The 25,312-nt window shown below is 46.5% G+C and overlaps 1 protein-coding gene across 1 annotated transcript in view; it reads right to left on the bottom strand.

The window, feature by feature from the left end:
- The window catches only part of TCP11L1 (t-complex 11 like 1), a 666,815-nt gene that overhangs the window by 566,447 nt on the left and 75,056 nt on the right, over positions 1–25,312 (bottom strand). The window contains exon 3 of the mRNA XM_069623576.1: positions 791–923. Coding sequence (XP_069479677.1) covers positions 791–923 — 133 coding nt within the window. The remainder of the gene's footprint in view (positions 1–790; positions 924–25,312) is intronic.

Genomic DNA, 25,312 nt, shown 5'->3' with positions numbered 1-25,312 from the left:
TCCCTGCACACCGGGGCCGGGGGCTCTCCGGGTCAGCTACCAGCTGGGGGGCGATGGGGCTCCTTGTTCGGGGTTACTAGTAGCAAGTGCCCTCCTCCGCCCAAGAGCTGCGTTGAGGGCACCTCTCAGTGCAGGCCAGTGGTTCCCCTGCTCAGGGGCCGCCTGCGCCTCCGGACTCCGCTGCTGTCCGATGCGAAGTGTGGTGGCGCCCGCCATTTTGAGGACGGGCAGACGCTGCCTCCGGCACCGATTCGAGCTCAGCAAGCCCTGGGTTCCAGGCGTCGTGGGGAGTTCAAGATTAGGCCCTCATCTGCAGCATCGCTTTGGCATTCAGGCGCACCGTCCGGATATATTTTAGGCACACTTTCACTGGGGCATTTTGGTCAGATGCGTGGTGTCAGCCGGCAGCTCTTACAGAGCTGATCCGACCCCCATGGCTCCAAGCCACGCCCCCATCATTATTATTTTATTTTTGATTGCTATACTTGCTTAAATAATAGCAAGGGGGTTTTATGTACACATCTCGTTAAATGGTCCCCAAGGGCATTTTGGAATTGGAATTCTCACAGGAAATTAAATTGTGTACATACAGCAGTGAAACATGCTATGCAGTAAACAAATGCACCTACTTTTGTAAATTAGGAACCTTTTAGGAATCTTCTCCTCAGCAGAAGATGGTCAACTTGTAACTGTTGACTTATGTCATGCTAGATGCGGCATGGATTAAGAGTGAGAGAACGTTAGTGCGCCTTTTCCATATTATGTTAAAAAATAAATAAAAGCACTTTACCTTCCTTCTGGAAGCTCAGCCAGCTTCAGCTTGAAGTCTCCATTGACCACAATTTCATGGGCTAATGCCATTTTAGTGACACCTTTGGTTGTTTCCATGAGTTCTTCCAGAGATACTAACCTAGGGGGGCTCACTGCCCAAAAACAAAAATAATTGTTAAAAAGTTAAGGTCTTGCCTACGTACCGTATAGAAAACATAACATAAAACAAGCACAGAAAAAAAATCCAAAATGTCCAGCTTTTTCTTTTTTACAATTTAAAGCTTTTGCACAGAAAACGTGTATGCCTTGTGCACATAGCTGTGCAAGATTTGTTGAGTATGTGTATTTGGAAAGTACTGGCTATTGATGGAAGTCACAGCAGTCTTTTAATGTACTGACATGATAGGTTGCCCATTCACTTTTTTAGACCCTGCACTGTATAGCGATTGTCCCTGTATAACAAACATTTTACATCTTTTAATAAAAAACGCAACATTTCGGAAATCGTCTTTGGATGGTTGAAAAGCTTAAATTTGACTCATCTGACATACATTTTTAATTATTTTCAACAACAAAACTATTTTTGGGATATTTGATGCTCACAGGTCCAGTTCTGGACCATTCAGAAATTAAACTCAGTCTGTAAGGGCTGGGACTGCATGTCGATTACTGTCCTTTACTGAACAGCAAGAGAGAATGGCGAAACCACTTGTTCGAAACCCTTCACTTATAGGGTTGGAAGAGATCAGGAAACGCTCCTGGGATGAGAAACTAGTGTTGCTGTGTCAGGTGAAATAAAACGAATAAAAGCTTGCTGGCCACTTTGCTTTTTAACTACCTACAAGACTTTACCCCCACCCATTGTGAGAGGCATAATTGTATGTTGGGTTTTAAGTTATATATTCATGTGTAGACCACCCATAATACTGGCAGATGTATGGTTTCTTAGAACTCTTGGGTTTAGCACAAAGGATAGAGTGACTACTCTCACCCCCATTATCATCTGCTCAGTGAATGGGCTTCACCAATCAAATTACATACAATAGCCACTCTCTTTTAAACTTTAGACAAGATAACGTGTCAGGGTATCGGTTAATTATCACACGAGTTCTGAACTTCCACATACCCAACATCTGCCAGGCAGACATGGATTTTGGAGCAGCTGCAAAAGTGACATACAAAACTAATGCCCAAATAAAGAGCACACGCTGCCTTTGCAGTTTTTCTCCACTAGTATATACAGGACCCTGTGTATTAAAACTCCTATAACAAACTACCCTTTTTGCAGTTAGACTTGTATAACAAAGCCTTTCATAGTATTTTCTGCCCTTTTCGCTTTTCGGCACGACTACCATCGGCAGTATTACTGTGCAGTAATTACGCTGAAAATCAGCAAATTCACGGCAGATTTACCCCCCAGCTCAGAGCCATTTCTTGCATGCTTGCTGATTTGAAGGTCTTCCCCTGGCATTCTAGGCAGGAATTAGCTCAGTGGAAGTTTGTCTTCGGCGGGAATCCTCTGGATTCCACGTCCAGGCTCCAGAAGGCAGGAAGCGAGGGAGGAGTCCAAAACTCTGCAGCCCTTTGTCTTCCACCTTTCCTGAGAGGAACCAACTCCCAGTGGGGGGTTGGCTGTCCTGATTGGCCAGCCAGATGGCCCGTTGCTGTAAAATGCATAGAGAGAATGCAGAAATTGTGCTATAGTTCCCATTAAATACTCCGAACCTGGAAACTGCTGACAAGTCAACCACTGGTAACTGAAGTAACAGAAGAAGAAGATGACCAGAGACGCCTGCAGACCCTTTGCAACACTGAAATGACCACTGCTGTCCTGACCCCATTTTATGTGCGACAGAGGAACTCCTAAGAGGACTCCTTCCCTTTGACTGGTGGGAACAATCTGTCGCAAGACGAACTTGGATTTGAGCCATGTCCTGTGAGTTTCCAGAGCTACGAAACCCCAATACCAGGAGACCTGCTGCCCATTCCGAGTGCATCGTTGTGGAAAGGCCAAATTCGTTCAAGTCTTTGCTGAGCCCTCAAGGACATCCAGAGACCCGATCCAACTCGTCCAGACCCCCCTCACTGGCACTGTAAGAAGCGAAGATTGACTGGGTGAATCGCGTCTTCAGTTAGTGCTGCAGAAAGGCACAAAAACCACAGAGTGACCAGAGAAGTTGATGAAAGCCGTGCCAGAGGTCCTACCTCGAGACTGCTGTGGAGAAATCCTGTCCATTGTCCTACCTTTCATGATCAGACCAAGGAATCCGGATGTCGTGTCCAGCGCTGCCACATCGAGAAGAATCCAGCCAATATCTTTTCTTTTAACCTAAGGTACTGTGGGGAAAAGGGTATTGCTTACCTTGATCGGAGAAGTTGCTCCAGAGTGTTGGAGTGCATGTAGAGGTGTCTAGGGCACCCCCTCTTACCTCCGTCTCAAGCTGCTGTTGTGTCCCTTTAGCAAGTCCTTTACAGGGTCTCCAACGTTGGTTTAATCTTGCTACATCGTAAAGACTAGAGACTTGAAAATATCCACAGGAACATTTTGTATTCTGCTGCTTGTCAAGACTTTAAGCCCTCTTCGATCTGCCTTTATCTAGGGTTGCGTTTTGGAACTTAAAAGACTTGTTGTGCGAAGAAACTGCCACTATAAAGTTAAGCCTTGCGAGTATAACACTAACCAACTATTTTCCTTCCCAAAACTCACTGTTGTATATTTGTATGCAGAGTAAATGTTTTTACCTTATTTCTGCTAAGATTCGCGAGTGCGTATTATTACCGATAATACGATAGAACTCCCAGTTACCACTAAATGGTATGACTGCTTAACACAGATCTGTTGCAGGTAATAATTCTTCAAGTAATTAATTAGTGTTAGTTTTGAAATGTAAAATTTTATTCGTTATTTCCTTAGTGCTCTACAGTTATACATCACTGGTTTGGCAGATGCGTCACATGAGCTCTATATGGCCTATGCATTTCGGAGTCTGTGCCTCAAAATATACCAAGGTGCAACATATTTATAATGGATTAAACGCATGCATTGCAATTAAGATATTAGTACAACATTAGTTCATCATCATCATCATCATCATCATCGTCATCGTTAGAAAGACAAGTGCCATAAGAAGGTCATTAATTGAACGGTAGTAAAACAAGATGAAATTCCCACAAGCATTGTTTAGCGATGAGATATAGCGCCGTCATGATTAATAAGCAGTATACAGTCACCCCCACCAATAATTAACCACATTTTGACAAATCAGCATCCAGTTTGATCATAACACATGTATAAATAAATATAGTTCCAGTATATTGGATAAGTCAAATCCATACATATGTGCCGAGTCAGGGATGCACAGAGGGTAAATTAGCATAAAAAATAGAAAATAGGGAGAAAAGAGGAAAAAAAGGAGAGAAAAATGCTAAATTAGCTAATTGTATAGTTTAGCATAATGTTGTATGACCGTTTAACATAGACTAAATGCACTGACCTGTGTGCCTATCCAGTGTTGGTACTTAAATCTGTAAAGCAGCATGAGATAATCTGTTCTGTGTGAGTGGCTAGCAAAAAACGAGCGCTACAAGAAATATACAAAAATATAAGATGCAATACGGCAACTCATATGGGTGAAGAACAACAGTCTACTGTGGTCCCGTGTATCACATCGTAGCTGCTTACTTAGCAATCGCCGAAGTTGTTCGCGAAGGACGCCGCAGGTGCGCGTGCTTCGTGTTGCTAATGTTATGGCTCACAAGATTGTTAGGGAAATGTAACAATGGATACAGCCAGATGCCGTCGGCGGCCATCTGATAATGTTAAACTAAGCTACTAAGTTCAGTAGATAACGTCTAGATCACAGGCTGTCATTACTCGATATGTTCAAGGCACTATTTAAAAATGAATAACTGCATAACAGATAGTGAGCCGAGTAAGTAAACGTAAAAAGTAAAAAGGCTGTGAAATGAAAAAATTAATGTATATAATTGTAAAATGCCGTAATGATGACACACCCACTGATGGTACATGTATATAGATCCCTCTGAGACTCAGGTTTTTGGACATATACAGTTGCAACTCCTGTTCCAGTCTACCACGTACGTTAGCATAACAGATTTCTAACTTAATATTTCCAATGTCTTACCAGTCAGGGATACGTGTGTTAATCAGTTTTTACTGATTGTTTCACTTGGGCTGTCCTAGCACTATCTTTGCATACTTCATGTATTTGAACTTCTCACCTGCACATCACGCAGTGGATTAGCATCTGCGCTGTCATCATTACAGCATTTTACAATTATATACATTCATAATTTTTTCATTTCATGGCTTTTTTACTTTTTACGTTTACTTACTCGGTTCACTATCTGTTATGCAGTTATTCATTTTCAAATAGTGCCTTGAACATATCGAGTAACGACAGCCTGTGATCTAGATGTTATCTACTCAACTTAGTAACTTAGTTTAACATTACAAGATGGTCGCCGCCGTAACCAGGCATCTGGCCGTATCCATGGTTACATTTCCCTAACAATCTTGTGAGCCATAACATTAGCAACACGAAGCATGCGCACCCGCGGCGTCCTTCGTGGAACGACTTCGGCGGTTGCTAGGTAAGCAGCTACGATGCGATACACGGGACCACAGTAGACTGTTGTTCTTCACCCATATGAGTTGCCGTATTGTAGCTTATATTTTTGTATATTTCTTGTAGAGCTCGTTTTTTTGCTAGCCACTCACACAGAACAGATGATCTTGTGCTGCTTTACAGATTTAAGTACTAACACTGGATACGCACACAGGTCAGTGCATTTAGTCCATGTTAAACGATCATACAACATAATGTAAACTATACAATTAGCTAATTTAGTATTTTACTCTTTTTTCTCTCTTTTCTCCCCATTTTCCATTTATTATGCTAATTTACCCTCTGTGCTTCCCTAACTCAGCACGTATGTATGGATTTGACTTATCCAATTTACTGGAACTATATTTATTTATAAATGTGTTATGATCAAACTGGATGCTGATTTGTCAAAATGTGGTTAATTATTGGTGGGGGTGACTGTATAATGCTTATTAAATCATGACACGCTATATCTCATCACTAAACAATGCTTGTGGTCATTTCATCTTGTTTTACTACCGTTCAATTAATTACCTTATTTTTTATTTTAAAATTAATGTTTTTATTGGCATTTATCATATACAGTGCAGTTCGAATTACATTTTATTATCATTGCCATGTGCATATGTAAAAACACAACAGTAACAAGAACAGAACAACTTTACAACAACTGCAAACGGTCTTCAACTTTAGCTACGTTCGGAGGTAACTGGCGTGCTTTCGTGAGGGAGGTTCATTGCTTATAGGATGCGTCGTCGCTTTTCTAGCGGCGCCATGTTAGTTTAGGCTATTACAGCATGTGGGCTTTTGTATGTGGTACGCCTCCTGGGGGTGGCACCTGGGACTCTGAGGCTTCAGCTCTTGCGCTGTCTATGCCGCCTGGGTCAGAGTTCTTAGCTTCCTCTCGCCCGTGAGGGGACAAGCTTGTGCATATACAGTTTGTTTTCTGCAAGTTGCCTGTTTCAAGGGGGTTTGTCATCGGACGGGTGGAACATGTCCCATATCAATGTCTTCCAGGCCTCATACGCCAGGCCCACTTCCTCCCCTGCCCTTGCAACCCCGACACCCCACACTTTTGTTTCTGCTTCCGCCTAGCGCTCCTATTCTCTATACAATCTCATGTACTGTGGGCCTCCAGGTCTTTTCCATGCCATTGAGATGGCTCTCTTCGCTAATATGCATGCCATTTCCATGAATTTTATTAGGTGCCGAATCTTGCTAATTCTCGGGTAGGCACCCAATAGACATTCCGTTGGTGTCCATTCATATCTCGATAACCCTGCCCTTCTACATACTTGTTCTATTTTATGCCAGAAAGGTCGTACCTTGGGGCACCCCCAGAACATGTGTGTTATATCTGCTCCCTCCGACCGACACCATGGGCACAGTGGGTCCGTGGCACCGTAAAATTTGGCAATTCTACTGGGGGTCATATATTTTCTGTATAGAACATTCAGCTTAATCAATCGGAACCTGGCATTCCTTGACACTTCCCCAGGGGTATTCCAGTATCCTTTCCCATTCTCTCTCTCGGATATGTCAACACCATGGTCCCTCTCTCAACCTTGTTTCATCCCACTGCTTTTGGGGTTCGGTCTATCTGCGAGTTGTTCATATATCCTAGATATTGGCCTCCATCCGTCTCCCAAACTGTGCAGCAATGTTAGTATTGGTGTAGGTTCTGGCTCTTCAGGCAAGTTTGTCCAGACTGTCCTCGCTACCTTCCTAATTTTCTGGTACCAGTGGAACTGGCCCTTGGGCAATCCCTCCTTGGTCACAAGGGAATCAAATTCTCTGAAGGCCCCTTCTTCGTACATGTCCCCCCCATGTATAGATGCCATAACCTTCCCACCGCCTAGATCTTTGCAGATGTGCTTTAGTCATGCATATATCAGCTGCCATCGGGGTGTCAGGTGAGTAGGACCGGTCTAGCCTCATCAACTTTAGGGCTCTCTTACAGACCTTCTTGCCTAACTGGACAATCATTGGATGGGTGCCAAGGCACTTCACTGATACCCACAACACCTCCTTCAGGCATATCGGCGCAATCAGGTGTTTGAGCAACCTTGTTTCTGACGTTGTGTCGTCAGCCAACTATTTAGTCACGTAACTGAGTTGTGCCGCTAGAAAGTATCTCTCAAGATCAGGTAATTGATCCCCACCCGATTTGTACGGTAGCGTAATTGTGTCTAAGGACAGTTTGTGTCTGGCGGGGCCCCATAGCAGTTCCCTCAGGAGCTTCTCTAGTAATTTGAACGAGGAAGCAGGTATGAAGTAGTGAACGTTATGGAAGAGGTAGAAGAACCTTGGAAGAACTATCATTTTGACCACGGCCACCCTCCCCATCAATGACAACGGTAGTTTGGTCCAGAATTTCATGGAGTTGCGTAGCCCTTGTATCGCTAACATTGTGTTACCCCCATGCATTTGTTCAGGTTCGTGCCAGATGGACACCCCCAGGTATCTAGACACATGTCTCTGCCATCTGATCCCGACCCCCGGGAGGTCCCCTTCCGTCTTGTCAGCCCAGCATGCGGGAATATGCAGGATTTTTCTGGGCTGAAGCCGATCCCAGTTATACACGGAAAGTTCCGCAGAACATCTAGGATCACTGGTGCGTTGAGATCTGGGTCTTTTATGTATAGCAGAACATCATCTGCGTACAGTGATATGACATGATCTTCCCCGCCCACTCGTATGTCGGCATCAAAAAATTGTTTCCCCGATATATATAGCGGCAGGTTCTAGGCCCAGAATGTAAAAAATAGGTGACAGCAGGCAGACCTGCCTCGTGCCCCTTTGGATATCCCATAGTGCCAATACCACCTTGCCCGTTTTTACCCTTGCCACCAGTGCGTTGTAGAGCAGCTTGATCCATCTTATAAATTATTCTCCCAGCCCAAATTGGCCTAAAGTAGCGATCAGCCATTCCCAATATTTGGAATCAAACGCCTTTATGGCATCTAACGAGATCACGGCGTAATTTCCCTGTTCCCCTGTCGTCTGCGCTATAATATGTTGTAGCCTGCGCAGATTACCCCGTCATGTTCCTTCCTGGCACAAACCCATTCTGATCCTCATGCACTATGGACCCTATTACCTTCGAGAGACGTTTAGCCAGTATAATCGTAAGGATCTTAACGTCATAATTCAATATGGCTATCGGTCTATATGAGCTACACTCATCTGTGGGCTTCCCTGGCTTTGGGATCGGGACAACCAGTGTTTCCCTCATGCTCTTCGGTAATATCCCAGTGTTATAGGCCTCCTGGAACACTGTGTAGGACCGGAGCCAATTCCGAGCTGAATGTCTTATATAACTCCGGGGGTAGCCCGTCACTCCCCGGGGTTTTGCCAGTGGCTAGTGATTGTATCGCCTCACTCACATCCTCAACTGTCAGTTCCGCGCCCAGCATTTCCCTCTGGGCTGGGTCTAGTGAGGGCAACCCCATCTCATCCAAGGTGTCTCGTATGGTTTCTTGGAGTACCTGCTCCTCGTGGCTATACAGCTGAGAGTAAAATGTCCTGAACGCTTCATTTATCGCTGAGTGGCATGTATAGCTCCCGTGTCGGCTTTAATGACTGTCGTCAGATGCCTTGGGTTTTCGCTCTTACATAGCCACGACAGTAGTCTGCCCGCTTTGTCCCCTTCTGCATGAGTTCTAGTGATTTTAGCAATATAGTCAAATTTTGATAATCTATCCCAGGCATTTTGTCATTCCTCTCTAACACCCGCCAGTTCCTGCTCTGCCTCCTTATTTTTCTGACCGAGGCTTCCAGCTGCTGGATCTTCTTTTCTCCTGTTTCTAGTTCTCCCCTAAGCAATCTCCCGATTCCCCCTGCGCTGGCAATAGCTACCCCCTGACTACGACCTTCAAAGCCTCCCATATCAAGTCCCACCCTTCGACACTCCCCGCATTAATTTCTATATACTCCTCTATTTTGCACCTGAGGTCTTCTGTGAAAGCAGCGTCTCTGAGGGCGTCTGTCGGCATACGCCACAGTGGAATGGGTGGGCTGGGTCCCTTCTTTCTCCATTCCATTACCAGGGGTGAGTGGTCTGAGATCGATCTGCCAAAGTAGGATATCGATTCAATCTGGGGGAGGTGTATTTTATCAATCAGCAAGTAATCGATCCTAGTGTATAGGTTGTGAGGTGAGCAATAAAAGGAGTATTTTTTGTCTGTTGGGTGCATTTCCCTCCAAACCTCCGCCAGGTCCAGGGTCCTTATTACCTCGTCCAATGAAGAGGAGGACTGATGCGGCTCTTGCAGTGGGTGTTTGGACCAGTCTAGTGTGGGGTCCCGAACACAGTTAAAGTCTCCACCCCAAATGAAAAAGCTCCCCCGATAGGCCACCAGCTTTGCGCTCAATTTAGCTAGGTATGCTGCCGTTCCGTGGTTGGGGAGGTATGAGTTTACTATGCATGCTTCTAACTGTTCAATACTCCCCCTCAGTATTAGGTATCTCCCCTCCGGGTCTGCCTCTTTGGATAGGAGCCTAAAGGGCACTGTCCCATATATCCAGGTATACACCCCCGGTCATATTTAGAGTAGGGGGTGCCAAACCCCTGCCCTCCCCAAAGCCTAATCACTCCATCATTCCCTTCGGCGGAAAGGTGGGTCTCTTGCAGCATGGCAATGGAGATTTTTTTCCTGCCCAGGTAGGATTTAATCCCGTTTCTCCGCATATAGGTGCCCATTCCCCTGATGTCCCACGTCATTATTTTCCTATCACCCGCCATTATCGTGTGTCCCCCCATACCACGTTGTTTTTCAGGGTTCTTACTTCCTGCGCCTCTCCCTTCTCTCCACCCCCCTTCTCGTTGGCCGCAGCATTACCTCAGACAGGTGGTGCAAAATCCTCAGTCGAGCGTCTCTTGAAGACCATAGAATAGTATAGTGAACAAAAAAAACTTTAGCTGCATCGAACGTGTGCAGTGTACCCTTGGTACTTGTCCAAAAACAAATAACTGTACTCAGCGACCACACTCCAGATGCAGCGCTCGAGCACCGATGTGGCCCATTCAGGTCGTTCTGTGCGAGTCTTTTCGGTGTCGGCAACGTGCCGGCTCCTAAACGTTCTTGGGGTGGGTCGTTCCCAGGTGAAGCGTCTGGGTCTTCATCCCGTTGTGAATGTCCCAAATCAGTTTGCCTTAAGTAATAAATGTTGGGCTTGCCCTGTTGAAGCTCCTCGCCGTGCTGGCCTTAAATTCCTTTCTCCTCCATTTTTTCGTTCCTGGCCCGCCCGGTCCAGGAGTCACAGTCTTCCCCTTGGTCCAGATTTTTGTGTTCCATCCACATCCTGGCCGCTGCTGGCATTTCCAGGAAGATCGGTCTCCCTTTATAAAATCACCTTAAGTCTAGATGGGTACATAATTCATAATTTCGTTCCAAAACTTTCCCATTTAGCTGGGGTGTCAGACTTAGTTGGACATGTGATTCTTTCGGATTTAGAAAGTCTACCCACCGCCAATTTACCTCTACGCTCTCACAGCGTGGGGGTCAGTGATGGATATCTTCGACCCACAATCCTGACATTTCCTAAAATCCATCTAGGGCGACGATGGAGTCGACGGTGAAGGCATGACGATTTCTTAAAAGAACTGAAGCACGCCGTCATTTCTCAGAGAAAGCTGCGTCGGAAAAACGGAACTGAAGCCAATGGGCGCGGCACGTGGTACATATACTGCGGATGAGGTCGACGGTCGGACGGAGGCCCTAGAGGGGCATCGAGTCATCAACGCTACCGCACAGCACCCTCTGTTGAGAAGTTATTTTTCAGAAGCAGCTGAAGCTGGAAGGATATTTATCAAAAGATGAGGAATACGTGTGAGAACACAATCCATTCGAAAGGGGATGCATTGTATCCACCCAGCACTCCACATAAGGTGGGGTGTGCTGGCTCACTTATACAAAATGTAAAGGGGATGAAATTCCCCCTTTACTACTTGGGAACTGTAGTTCACCCAAGTATAGGAAAGAGAAATGAATAGGGGAGCCCAAAGGGGCAACCCAGCCTAAGCCCCAAATGTTGTAGGGAACTATAACTTCAACCACACACTATGTGGAGACACAAAAATGTCACCCATAAAAAGAATAAAAGACTAGGTGAGAGGGGGGAAAAAAGATTCCCCCCTAGGTATAAGGTAAAATAGTTAACTAGTCCAAGCAACAAGTTCTGTGGTCGACACAGGTCAGGAATATTTATCATAAATATGAAAATCTTACCCAACAGCCTCCCCCACCCAAGCCCTCTTGCTGCCTTCCCCGATGCCCTGACCTCCTCCAAGCCCACCCCTATGCCCTGATTGGGCCTGGTGCCCTGTGTTTTTGATACACTGGCGGGTGTAACCGTGCGGCAGATCGCTCTGCGCCGATTTCCGCTGTGCTCGTCTGCTGGTAAGGTGTGCAATCTGAGCAAAGTGTAAACTGTGTGCTTTCATCATTTTTGCATTATATTTGCCAGCCTTTCATAGTATTTTTTGACCTCACCGACCCTGAGCCCTCTTCTTGCCTTTCCGGTCTCCCTGCCCACCTCATCCCCTGATTGGGCCTGGTTCCTCTATTATGTAATGACTCTAGTGCAGCCCTGGGCTAAGGACCCCCAAGGTAAAGGGCAGCTCCCGGAGAAGCAGCTGCAGTCCATGTTTGCCCATGTTCGCCTTAACCAGCAGCGACTAACACAGTTAAAAGTGATCTGGGTAGGGAGCACAGCAATCACTGCATTCCAAAAGCCCTACTACCCTTCACACCTACATCACCTAGCACATCAAGGACATCCAGCTAGTAAGTAGTATTCCCATCACTGCAGTACACCAATCACTTACATTTCATTGCACTTACTGCTTTCCTCCAGTGGTAGGCGTTTCTCCCTCTATCCAGGTATCCCAAACCTATGTGTGTCTGCATTTACTGCTGTGGTCCCCAATTTGGGTGTTTCTCCCTCTGTCCAGGTGTCCCAAGTCTAGGTGTGTCCGCATTTACTGTTGTGTCCCCATATTGGGAGTTTCTCCCTCCATCCAGATGTCCCAAGCCTGGGTGTGTCTGCATTTACTGTTGTGCCCTCACTCTGGGCGTTTCACCTTCCAGTCCTATCTCTGTTAAAGCCCTGCTACTCTTGTGACCCTACTTAACAATCTAGCAGCTTTTACTCACTACTTTTGCCTCACATTTGAGCATTCTCTCCCAATAGCCAACTGTCCCAGTTTTGTGTCTGCTGCTGCTGTCTCAACTCGGTATACCAGCTGCTGTTTGTGCAACTTTGCTGTTTTACTCTTGCTGCTCTGATCTCAGATTTGGGCATTCTCTCCCAATAGCCAAGGGATCTCAAATCTAGCAATTTAAAATTGCTGCTGCGGCCTCAAACTGACCGTTTATACTTCCTGCTGCTGTCTCAGATTTTGGCATTTTCCCAATAGCCAGGTATCTCAACACACACAGTTATACTTATTGATGTAGTGTCTACGTTAGTGGGTTATACTAGCTGATGTCTCAAATCTAGGTGCCCTCACGCAATAATTAAGTTCTCTCAAATCTAGCCATTCCCACTTACGGTAGTATCTCAACCTCAGACGCTCCCTCGCCTCCAACTCGCCCACCTTCGAACAAGACCCTAACACAACCATGGCGATCAGCACACACTCAAGCCAGACGCACCGACAACCAAGACCACCACATCCCACACCATTTTCCTGTACATCAGTGCTGCACTCACCCAGACGCACACTGCCTTTCACCCCACACCTCCCCACTCACATACAAGAGCAGCCTTCAGGCATTCTGGACTACACCACACCCGCCCTACATCATTCAACCTTGCACCCTCATTCCTGAACCCAGTTCCACGCTCACCCAGAATAAATTTCACACACACACACCCCTTTCACGCGAAGCCTACACACATACCAACCCAACGCCACCACTGTGCACCACACACCATCCAACTCTCAGACAAAAGGAGTTCTCTGGCCCACCAAGGTTCGCCCTCTGCCTGCCCCACCCCCCCACCTAACAACCACTGCAAACGCTCCATGTGCTTCTAATCCTACTTTCCCACCCACCTTCCCAGGGAACTCAAAGCCTCCCATAACCTCCCAGAGCCCACCCTACAACTTTAGACCAGAGGGGCACTCTGGCACACCCAGAAACAACTAAACCCTGCACTGCTCTAAGCAACCCCTGCCCACCCCCTCCCAACCCCATTTTCCCAGGTGGATGGCCTTCTCCCACCCACAGCATCCCACCACCCAGCGTAAAAACTCTCAGACCAGAGGATCCCTGTGGCGCTCTAAAGAACATTGCCCCACTGCCAGCACAACCCTTTCACCTACTTTCGGGAACACAACCTGCAACTCTCTCGCTCAACTGCTGTCTCTCATCCCGACAGCTAGAACCCCAGGGACCATCAGTATCTCTCACACAAGGGGAGCCCCCCTCAGCCCAAATACCCCAACTCTCCTCCCGCACCCTCTAACCACACACCCTCCCTCACATATGATATGGCATTTTATAATGCGCCTATACACACAGGTTTCAAGGCACGTTAGGACCCTACCTCACATACATTTATGCCCCATCCCACACCCTCTGCAAGACCACCTCAGAGGAATCCCAGGGGTGCTGTGACAGCCATTGCCCAGCCCCACCCGTCCGGGGGCACACCGACAACTCCTGTGCTACTTCCTCCTCCCTTGCCCCGATCACAACTCTCTGGACAAACACGGCCCCTCGACCTCCCATCCTCTCCAACACACCGACCCCTACCAAAAGACCACTCCCAGCCACTCCCTTCCCTTCTCTCAGCATGGCATGTCTTGCCCTTTCCCAAACCATCACTTCAACCCCCTTCCCGGAGAACCCTCCAGCCTCTCGCACACTCCAGCAACCAAACGCACAAAACTCAGGAGGTAGAGGCCACCCCTCAACTCTACATGCCTTGCCAGCCCTGCATCTCTCGACCCATCTCACCAGTCCTAGCTCCACAACCAGGTCCCCTCTGTCACCCTTGCCTCCGACTTCCCACCTTGAACACAGCCTATTCGCCTTCAACCCATATCGTCTGACCCCTCTCCTATCCCCTGTGTACCAATCCGTAACAGCATCAAGCCCCGACACCTCCAAACGACCAAGCTCCCCTCACCACCAACCCTCAATCCTTCAAGCCATTCGCTACAAACCAAACCGCCAATCCCAGGCCACTACTCTGCCGAGGACCTGCAACCCCCCCACCCTCTCTTCCTGATCCCGAACCACCCACCACCTTCTACGCATCCACCAACAGTATCCCTCCCCTTACCATCTCCGTCCTTCCAACTACACTGTCCGACCAAATCAACCCTTGCCCCCACCACCACCACCACCAACAACCTACCGGCCACTCAGACCATCCCAACCCTGCCAATCCCGAAAAATACTGCTGCCCCGCATTCTTCCCACAAGTCTGCTCCCTGGCTAACAACAGACACAACATCTATGATCTCCTAACCTCAGAGAATCCCGGTGTCTTCATCATCACGGAAACCTGGTTCTTGGAGGACCTCAAAACTATCACTCACAAAGCACTCACACCCGACTATTTACTCATCACCCACAAAGGACCTTCTAGAGGAAGCAGATTAGCCATCCTCTGCAAACCACATATCTCTCATGTCCACTGAAACACAACCCAGCACAGCCAACTTCGAATCCCTTCTGGTCAAACTCCCTCTCCTACCTACCCTCTCGCACAGCTTCCTAGAGGGCCCCCGGATACGACAGACATTTCGCCAATAGCCTCTGCGACTCACTAGCAGCTACATTAGTTAACCACCCTGCGCTCACCCTGCTGGGGGACTACAATATCTGTTTTGACGTGCCCAACAGCTCCATGACTTTACCCCCTAGTCGAACGCCTAGAGTCAATCAACCTCACCCAGTGTATCACAGGACCCATGCACACTGCTGTCCACACCCTCAACGCCATATTCAGCTCTTCCGACCTAATCTCCACATCCACCAATAAACCCCTCATCTGGACAGACCACTCTGCCATACCTTTCTCTCTTCATACCGCCACCACCCCCGCCCCCAAGGCATCCTCTACACCTACATCTCAGTTCAAGTGCTGCAACAGGGCCAAGGTACTACTGAACCTGGCCAAAGTGCTGCTACTGCCCCCCCCCCTCATTCCCGGCCGCAGAAAGACCCTTACCCATAGAGCTCTTTGACTCCTGACTAAATGACTCACTCATTCCCCTAACCCCTTCCAAGTCCTTGCCCTCCTGCATAGCACCTACCCCAGAATGGTTCACCCCCACCTGAAGACTCTAAAAACCCATAACTGCTCCCATGAGTGCTAATGGCGAGCCTCCAGAACCCAGCAAAGCAAATCAGTATTTGCCAACCATCACCGAAATAACAAATCAGAGATCCTAAAGGCCAAAAAAATCCATTATAATAAAAGGACCCTGGACTGCCTTAGCGGCAGCAAAGAGCTCCACAGGATCATCACAGAATTCCTGAACCCTTCCTGCACTGCAGCCCCGACTCCCTCCTCACAAGCGCTCTGCAACTCCCTCTCTGAACATTTCCACCAAACAGCCCATCCAGGACGACCACCCTCAACGCCAAACTCTCCAACCAGTCTACCCGCCAATCACCCACTCTACAAAAATCAACCCTCCTCTCCCCCACCCCTCCGAGGACCCTTCATTATGCTCTTTCAACCCTATCGCTAGTGAGGAGTTCATCAAACTATTATCCGACCCTCCGGCTCCTCGCTCGACCCTCGCCCGCCACTCTCCTCAAAGAAAGCTTCACAACCACTTGTGCAGGAGAACTGGCGAAGTCCATTCTCAATGACTCCCTCAGCCCGGCAACTTACCAGACCCCTTCAAAATCGCAGATGTAAAACCTCTTCTCAAAAAAAGCATCCCTCAACCCTCTCCTACCAATCAACTACAGGCCCATTTCCAACACCCATTCTTGTCAAAGCTCAACAACCACGTATTCACAGATCAATGGTTTAGTGGAATCGAACAATCTCTTTGACCCCGATCAATCAGGTTTCCATTCATGCCACAGAAAAGAAACCACACTGATCTCTATCTGGGATGACCTCAAAGTCCCAGCAGACCCAGAAGGATGTGTAGCACTCGATCTTCTTGACCTCTCTGCAGAGTTTGACACCATTAACCACATGATCCTCCTTGACAGAATGCACTGCCTAGGAATACGAGATTCACTGCTCACCTGGATCACCTCATTCCTCACTGATAGATAGCCAATCACCCTTCTCCTGCCTTTCCTCTGCACTGCACGCCCAGTGAACACTGGAGTACCCCAAGGCACCTGCCTCTCACCCCTTCTCTTCAACCTTTACATGACCCCTCTGCCCAGGATCATCTGCTCACACAACTTCACCTGCTATAACTATGCAGATGACAAATAAAACATCTTGAGAATTCCTAAAATCGACCTCCGACCCTCGCCCTGACCTAGCAGCACGTCTCACGGACATGGACCGGTGGATGACGACTAAACATCTCCTTCCGAACCCATAGAAAATGGAGATCATGGTATGCGGTAAATCAGCCCTATTTCCCAAACCGACTCCCTGGCCACCCTCACTCGGCCCCACCCCCCCCCCCCCCCCAACAACCATGACTGCCAAAAACCCCAGCTGCACAATGGACCCGGACCTAACACGGTCTCACCACATCAACAATACATCCAAATCCTGTCATTTCCACCTTAGGCTTCTGAAGCGAGTCTTCCCTTATCTCACATACCCAATAGACCGGCTGCAATTATGTCCAACGACCTGTCCAGACTTGATTATGCAAACTCCCTCTAACTGGGTACACCAGCCTACCAACTAAACAAACGCCAAAGAGTCCAAAACTCGGCTGCCATACTGCTTCTCGCACTGGGACGAACGGACCACATCTCACCTGCTCTCCACACCCTACACTGGCTTTCAATTGGACGTAGAGCCACCTTCAAAATCCTGTGCATTACTCACCAAGCGGTGCACAAAGTAGGTCCGAAATACCTTCAAGAAAAGTTTACCCCTTACCACCCAACTCACACCCTAAGGTCAAGCACAGCCCTCCTCCTAGTGGTCCCCGCCTCCAATTCAGACAGGATCAGAGAATCTGCCACCTGAACGCTGGTGCCAACTTTGTGGAACTCACTGCCTCCACGCATTAGACACACCCAAGATTACATGGCTTTCCGGAAGACACTCATGCTTTTTTTATTTTTATTTATTTATTTTGGGGTAGAGCCAGGTTTTAAGGGACCACAACGTCCAAGAAATGGCCCGGTAAACCATTCAATCAAGGCCTTTCAATAGGCTCTCAGGCCAGGAGATATCTACCTCCAACTATCTGGAGCTTGAAATCCAAATCATAGTAACACATATAAACCTACGCTATGACAGAGTTGAATCATTGCCTCCCTCCGCCAGGAATTCACTACGCTCTGAAGCCAAGAGATTATCTCCAATTATCTGGATTGACTGTGCTTAACTCGTAACTCAAGAGCACTAATAGCACTTATATACCAACGCCATGACTGAGCTTGATCATTGCCCTGTCCAGATATGCACTACGCTATCAGGGATGCCAGTCCTCGCTAATCTTACTCAATCGTAGCAGCACTTGACGGAGTCGATTCATTGCCTTCCGCCACCATGTATAAACTACGCTATGAGGCCAAGAGATATTTATCTCCAATTATTTTGGAATGTCTGTGCTAGACTCGTAACCCAAGCACTAATAACACTTATGTACCACTGCCATAACTGAGCTAGCTCATTACTCCTTCCAGATATGCACTACGCCATCAGTCCCAGAGATACCCATCCTTGCGAATTTTACTCATCTGGAAATCCTTTAGCAAAACTGCATACCAAGGACTTACTAGTACTTATATGTTTGCTAATCCTACCTATCTGGGAATGTATCTAGCAGAACTACCGACGAGTGCCTCTCTAGCACCTTTATTGAAAACATATGCTTTGGGTCAGATCTGGCTGTCATCATCCAACAGACAAAGCCAATAAACAATTGCAGACCCAACAAGACACACAGAGGACCTTTTCCCTAATAGCTCAGACCAAAGGGAGATACTATCCCCTTCGACAGGGACTGGAAACTTCGCCAGGAACAGTCTGCCCTAGAATCCAAACAAACAAACACTCAAACACAACAGAGGTCGGACATTGCTGGATTGACATAGTCGGCCTGGCTTTCCTCGATGCCTCATAGTCCCTTCTTTTTAAATTTGCAAGATGGTATGCCTTCAGAGGCATCCTCTATTCAGTGGTCATGTGGCAAGCAGTCACACAATGTGCGTGTCATGCTTTGCAATCTTAGTTTACCTGTCAAACAAGGCTGCAATGGTGAAAAAAGGCGAAAAGTAGAGATGATCTCACAGGAAAACACATTGTAATGTCATAAAATCCTTACTGCTGCACATACACAGAGTGAAACAGGAAAACCTGATTTGAAGGCAAAGGATCCAGAGAAAAAGTTGCTTTGGTCAATAGAAGCTGCAGAAATTAAATGACTGAAATGCCACTGCAGTGCACTCTGGAGACTTTACTGAAATTGACAGTTGTCTCTTCTGTCAAAAGAGTAGACGGATTACAGTTATCAAATGTGCTTTTTATATGTTTTTTGTTCTCTGATGAAACAGTAATTTGTTAGTTTCACGTTTTTTTATTCTGGATTTACAATTAAAAAACAAAAAGGATACATGATTTCTAAGGTAAATGAGTCTTACGAAAAACACCTCTCTTAGGTATAGGGATTTCTTTTATATAAATGTTGCCAGAGATCCCACTCATGTACAGAAGTATCCAGCAGTTTACGGTTTGTGAAGAAGGCCACATGATGGAGAACAGACGCTTGGCTGCAAGTTAAAGGATCAATGTGGAGGGCTGCTAGAATCGCTAAGTGGTTCATATGGATTCTGGTTTCCAATGAAATGCAGAGAGCGAGAAAGGGAGTAAAGTGGTTTGTAATTAAAATAATTTTGTTGAATACCGGTTTTGCATTCTACAGGTAGGAGAATGTGATTTGCAGTCCGCGTTGATGCACGAGGAGAAAAAGAGTCTGCAATGTGTCTAGCCGAGGTAGGATATTGAAAGGTTTAGAATTAGGAAGGCTGACATGTAGCACCAATAGGTGAAGGGAAAGGGAATCATGTATTCATGTCAATAGGAACAACTGGGAAAGTGTGAGGTGTGTAGTAGTTAAATAATGATGGGAAAGAAACAAAAAAACATCTTCACAGTGTACTCCAATTTCCAGAGGCTCAGAGGTCTCTAAAAGGTTTATGCATAGCATAGGTCAGTGGCAATAGACATTCCATACTTCGACTCCCAAATATGTTCCATTAGGGTTATTGATTCATTAGCAACTTGCAAAAACACGGTTACGCATCAACCACTGTGGTGAAACCTAACATATTTCCAAAATATGACTCCATTTGATGTTGCACAGCTCTTTTCAGGCGATAATTTACCCTTTGGCCAGGTGCTCACGTGAATGGTTTCATGTCCCTATACTGAAAGAAAAAAGCAGAAAAGAGGAAACAAACCTCCCTCAGAGGAGAAGAACATCAGATGATGAAGCAGAGAAAGATAAGGATTGTGATGGTGTGCAAAGCAGGATTTTGAGCGCAGTGTTCAGAAGCCTGTTGCAGTGGCAGAATCCCAAGCACTAGAAAGTTGGAGTTGCAGGAAACCAAACTGTGCATTGAGGAAGTAGGATCAGTGGATGCCTATTGCAACCATATTGAGGGGAGTGGGCATTCTCTGCTGTGGTGCAAGAGGCTGGGTGGAAAGGAGGGTACATGGCCAGCATAGGCATCCCTCTATTGTGAATGTTGGGCTGATGGCACTGGAGGGCCAGCATAGGTAAGAGAGTAAGCCAGAGCCTGAGTAAAAAAAAAAGCCAACAGCCCAATCAAAAGGCTCTTAGCAGGCATGCACTCTACCTCCAAGTCTCACACTGTTCATGGTTGCCTTCAGGTGTTTGACAACAGATAACTGCTTGTTATGGTGGGAGGAGGCAGTGGAGGAGTAGATTGTGTCATATGTGTCCTTGAGCCACAAAGGGGTTTGCTTGGGCCTCGAAATGGGCTTCAAATGTCTCACAATTAATTTCCTATACTGTCTGATCCATTATATCCAAGTGGGTAAAAGAGCAATAGACATTGAGCATGGCAGCACAGCAGCAGTTCCAGAATGTTCTCAAAGAACATGCTCACCGCAGCACCAGAGAAAATGCAATGTTGTTTTAGAGAATTGCAAGGAGGTAGGAACTATTTGGTTATTCGCATGTATTTTATTTATTTAAAATGTTATAATGCGCCACATGTCCAAGGGCCTACAGAGAGCAGGTTAACTTGACACAACAAGATACCAGGCACGTCTTTTGACTCTTCATGACAAACGGCAAACACATACTCATGTAAACTTACCTTTGTGTTGGCCTTTTAGCACTTTCCATAATTTAACATCTTAACCCTAATAAAGGGATCCTCGGATTGTAGGGTATTGAAACTATAGTAGACGGTGTACAAGAAGAGGCAACCCAACACTTAACTTTGTTCATTTATACAATGGACAAAGGTTAAGGTGCTGCATCTAACTGGCATGTTTGATTAGAAGGTCACTGTGTACTAGTGCTTTCTTACTGCAAGGTAACACCTTCTCACTGGGTGATGCCCGATTCCCAGGAGGTAATTTTAGCTCCTGGTTATCAAATCTCTCTATTTCCACCCCTGGAACATGGGTATATTTCCACAAAATATGTTCAAAATGGTAACAGTATAATATTATTTATTGTGATTCATAATGATCTTCATTACAAGTCACAAAATTGCTTTGGAAGAATTGGAGAAGAGCGGTGGAGAGAACAATGACAACTGTGTGAGAGTAAAAAGATGGAGGAATAGCAAAGGCGTCATCTTTCAAGGCCAAGCAATCAGCTTGCATTCATCAGCCCTGAGAAACGACTCCTTTTAAGGAGTAAACTTAAACCTGCATGGCATAGGTTAATACTTAATGTTAGGAGAAGGCTTCTCAGAACAGAGTTGTCTTCCATACTCTTATGAGGTGGACGTCTAGAAGCCATTACTTGAGGAATGTTATTCCATTATTTGGGTTTGAGGCCAGCTAGTCATCTACTTCCACACTTGGATTTCTCACACGATTTTGACAGACTGCCGGCTTTCTGAGGGGCCTTATGGGGTTCTAGTACATAGAACCAAGGTGTTGATGTTGTCTTTTGGGAAGAACGATGGACAGAATTGGCTTTTGGCATAGGATACTTTCATGTTGCTCACTATTTTGATTAGCTGCTATCAAAAACAGGGTAAAGTCGCTGAAAGAGTTTTCAGATAATGGGTCAGTGGTAGGTGCTGGGATATGGATTTTTCATGTGTATACATTGGGTCCAATATCCGAGATCTGTTTTCTTGATAAAGGAAAAAAGATTTCTTCTGTTAATTCCTGAACAGTGCGAGGATAATTTCCTATTCGGGATTGGTTAGTTCGTGGTAGATTTTTAAAAGCTCTTAAGTTATGTCAGGGGCTTCCTTGATTCTATTTGGGTAGTGACCAGATTGTTTGGGTCTACTTGGTCAAAATATTTGACTTTTTCCACTTTTGACCGAATTTGCTTTGCTCTTTTTTGGTTTGAAAATGCAGGGGGGAGGGGGGAGACCGACCCCACCCCTGCAATCCCCCTATACCCTTACCCCACCCCATATATATATTTAATTAAATATGACCGAATTCCGATCCAAAAAATAAAAAAAATAAAAATCAGTCAAAAATAAAAAGGTCATACGACACAAGCCCTGCCTCCCAGTAATGGTGCAAGCGTCAGAGTCAGAAGCACGGAAGGATAGGGCATTGCCACTTTAAGGTAGCACCGGGCAGAGCAGGGAACCGAGAACACGTCCAGGCTCCTAGCGGCTTACAAACAATAGGGCAAATTCCCAGTGGGCTCGACTGGTCTGAAACTGTCTGAGAGAAACATTAAAAGGAATATTGGAAGCAAGTAATAATTCCACTGGGAGGGACTATAACCCCTCAGATGAGCCTACTTGGAGGAACGATATCCCCTGTGGCTAGGGGGCAAGCAACTACCCACCTTTTAAGAGCAGCAAACACCACCACAAGAGGGTAAAAACCAACACATTCCCAAATAATACCCAAGGATTGGAAGTGCACGTCTCTCAACTGGAGCAGGGCACCCAGGTAGACTGGTAACACCTGGAAATCACAGGGGTTCCCTCTCCAAACTGAGGATCTACCATCCAACCTACTGGTGCACCTAAAATCACCAAAACTTCATCTCCATTCACACAAAAATGAGGGGGATAGGCAAAGGTCGAGCTACATTCCCCACACAGTGAAAGGGGTCCAGGCGACTTGGCCTGCTATCGATCGGGTCATTGGCCACGACTTAGAGAATAGTCCGTTAAGGAGGAGGGAAACAAACTATGCCCAAAACCAGGGGGAAAGACTTGCTAGCACCCTCAAAGGGTCCCAAGAAACCCTCCGAGAGCAACCGCCAGAAAACGTGGAGCAAAGAACTGCCCTCCTCCCAGGGTACCCAAAGCAGACAAGATCACATGGACCGGAGTGAGCTCCAGGTGGAAGACGGACAGGATCAAAACGTGACGCAGTCACTCCTCAAGCAATACTTTATGGACTTTGGGGATAAAATATCAGGTACTGTCCAGAAACAAATGACAGTCATGACAGAGGACATGGCAGCAGCCCTCCAGGAGGTAAAACAAGACGTCAACAAAATGGCAGAAAGGGTGGAAACAAATGAAAAGGCAATACAGGAGTTGACGGAGGACGCAAGAAAAACAGACCGGGATGGAAAAACTGGCAACAGCAACCTACAACCTAGAGCTCCAGACAGAAGACTGGGAGAATAGGTCAAGAAGATCTAAAATACAGATCAAAAGTTGGAATCTAGAATGGGTTGGGAGGGAACCCGCAGATGCTCAGGCTGAGGGGTGCAAGGGTCTCAATTCCCAAGGGGGACATTGAGGGGGCTAGAGGCCGATTGAGCCCGCTCAGCCAAGGGGAGTGGAGAAGAGGGGTGGGAGCGGGGAGAGGAGGGATGGGGCGTGGGTGGGGTTGTCCGATAACGACAGGGTACCAGGGCGCATGAAAGCTAAACACTTTCTGGGAAATGGATAGCCTCAAAAACCTTGTTGTCATCTCCCAGAATATAAAGGGGTTAAACTCCCCATTGAAGAGGAAAAAATGTGAAAGTTTCTTAAGGGGGGAGGGGCCGGATATACTAGCCTTGCAGGAAACCCCTATAGAGACCGGGGACAGGGAGCGAATGAGGCTGCGAGGCTTCCCCCAAATATATCAATCCATGGGAAACAATAAGAGGGCGAGAGTGCTGATAGCAATACGCGGAAACCTAGACTTCACAGTGGCTGGGATAGACAGACGCCCAGGGGAGATACTTAGCGTTAAACTTAAAAGGGAGGGGGGGAGGGATATACATAGCAACTCTGTATGCTCCTAACACAGAACAGGATTCCTTCATCCAACGTACCTTGACCAGAATAGATACATTTCAATCTGGCCTGGGATCCAGAAAAGGACAGATCCACAAAAACCAGGTGGACACAAGGGAACCCATCAAAAGAATTAATAGAGATGGTAGAAGGACTAGTTCTAGTCGACATATGGGGGGGAAAAGGGAAGGGGATAGGGAAGCATTAACTTTTTTCTCTCATGCTCACATATCCTCATCACGTATAGATTATGTTTAGACATGCCTGAAGCTTTTGGGATAGTTGAGAGCAATAGAGGTGGGGGCTATAACTCGGATCATGCACCATTGACACTGAAATTAGGGAGGAAGCTAGGACAACCAGGGCTGTGGAAATGGAGGTATCCAGGATTTCTGTTTAGGGACGAGGTTCTGAGGAATGAGTTGGGGGCGGGATCAAAGCTCTCTTTGAGGACAATAGTTCAGAGGACATAACAGGACAAACAAGATGGGATGCTTTTAAGGGCACAATTAGGGGGAAAATCATAGGAATACAAACCCGCAGAGACAGGTAATTAAGACTGGTGGAAAATGATCTAGAGTAAAAACTATAGAGGGTACTGTCCAGGATGAGTACATGAGCTAGTGGGGAACTCGAAAAGAGTACAGAGCCATAAGAGGTCAACTGGAACTTATACAAATGAAAGCAGCAAAGTAATCATTGATGTTTCTAAAACGGAAGTACTATATTAAAGCCAACAGGTCTGATAGGCTCCTGGCCAGGATGCCGAGAAAGGAAGAGAACGCTAAAACAATTACAAAATGGGGGAGGGGGAATAGTTCGGAAACCAAGGCTATCATCTGGGAATTTTCAAAATTGTACACAGAACTATATAGCTCGGCCCACCACAATGAACAATCTCAACAAACCTACATTGCTGCAAAGGTTTTGCCCCAAACTTCAGATCAATAGAAAGAAGCACTAGACGAAGAAATAACATTGGACGAAGTCTGTAGGGCAATTAATAAATCCCCTGGCTCAGATGGGTTTAGGTCAGAATTTTATAGGTTCTTTAGGGAAATTCTGATTCCATATTTGGTCCCTCTCCTTAATGACATGACATAGGGGAAAAAGGAAAAGTAACAACCACAATGGAAGAGGCCAAGGTGGTTCTTATCCCAAAAGCAGGTAAAGACCCGACCTCTTGCGGTTCTCATAGGCCGATAGCCCTCATCAATGTGGATGTAAAGATATATACGAAGGTTCTGGTCAACGGGCTAGACCACATCCTACCAAACACAATTGGCCAGGACCAGGCGGGGTTCATTAGGACCCAGCAGAAGAGTGACAATACTAGGAAGATAGCTCATCTTACAGACAAGA

Source organism: Ambystoma mexicanum, chromosome 11 (genome assembly GCF_040938575.1).
Source record: "Ambystoma mexicanum isolate Mex_15411 chromosome 11, UKY_AmexF1_1, whole genome shotgun sequence".
Classification (NCBI taxonomy): Eukaryota; Metazoa; Chordata; class Amphibia; order Caudata; family Ambystomatidae; genus Ambystoma; species Ambystoma mexicanum.
Note: the sequence above shows the minus strand (reverse complement) of the source record. Positions and strands in the feature narration are given on the sequence as shown.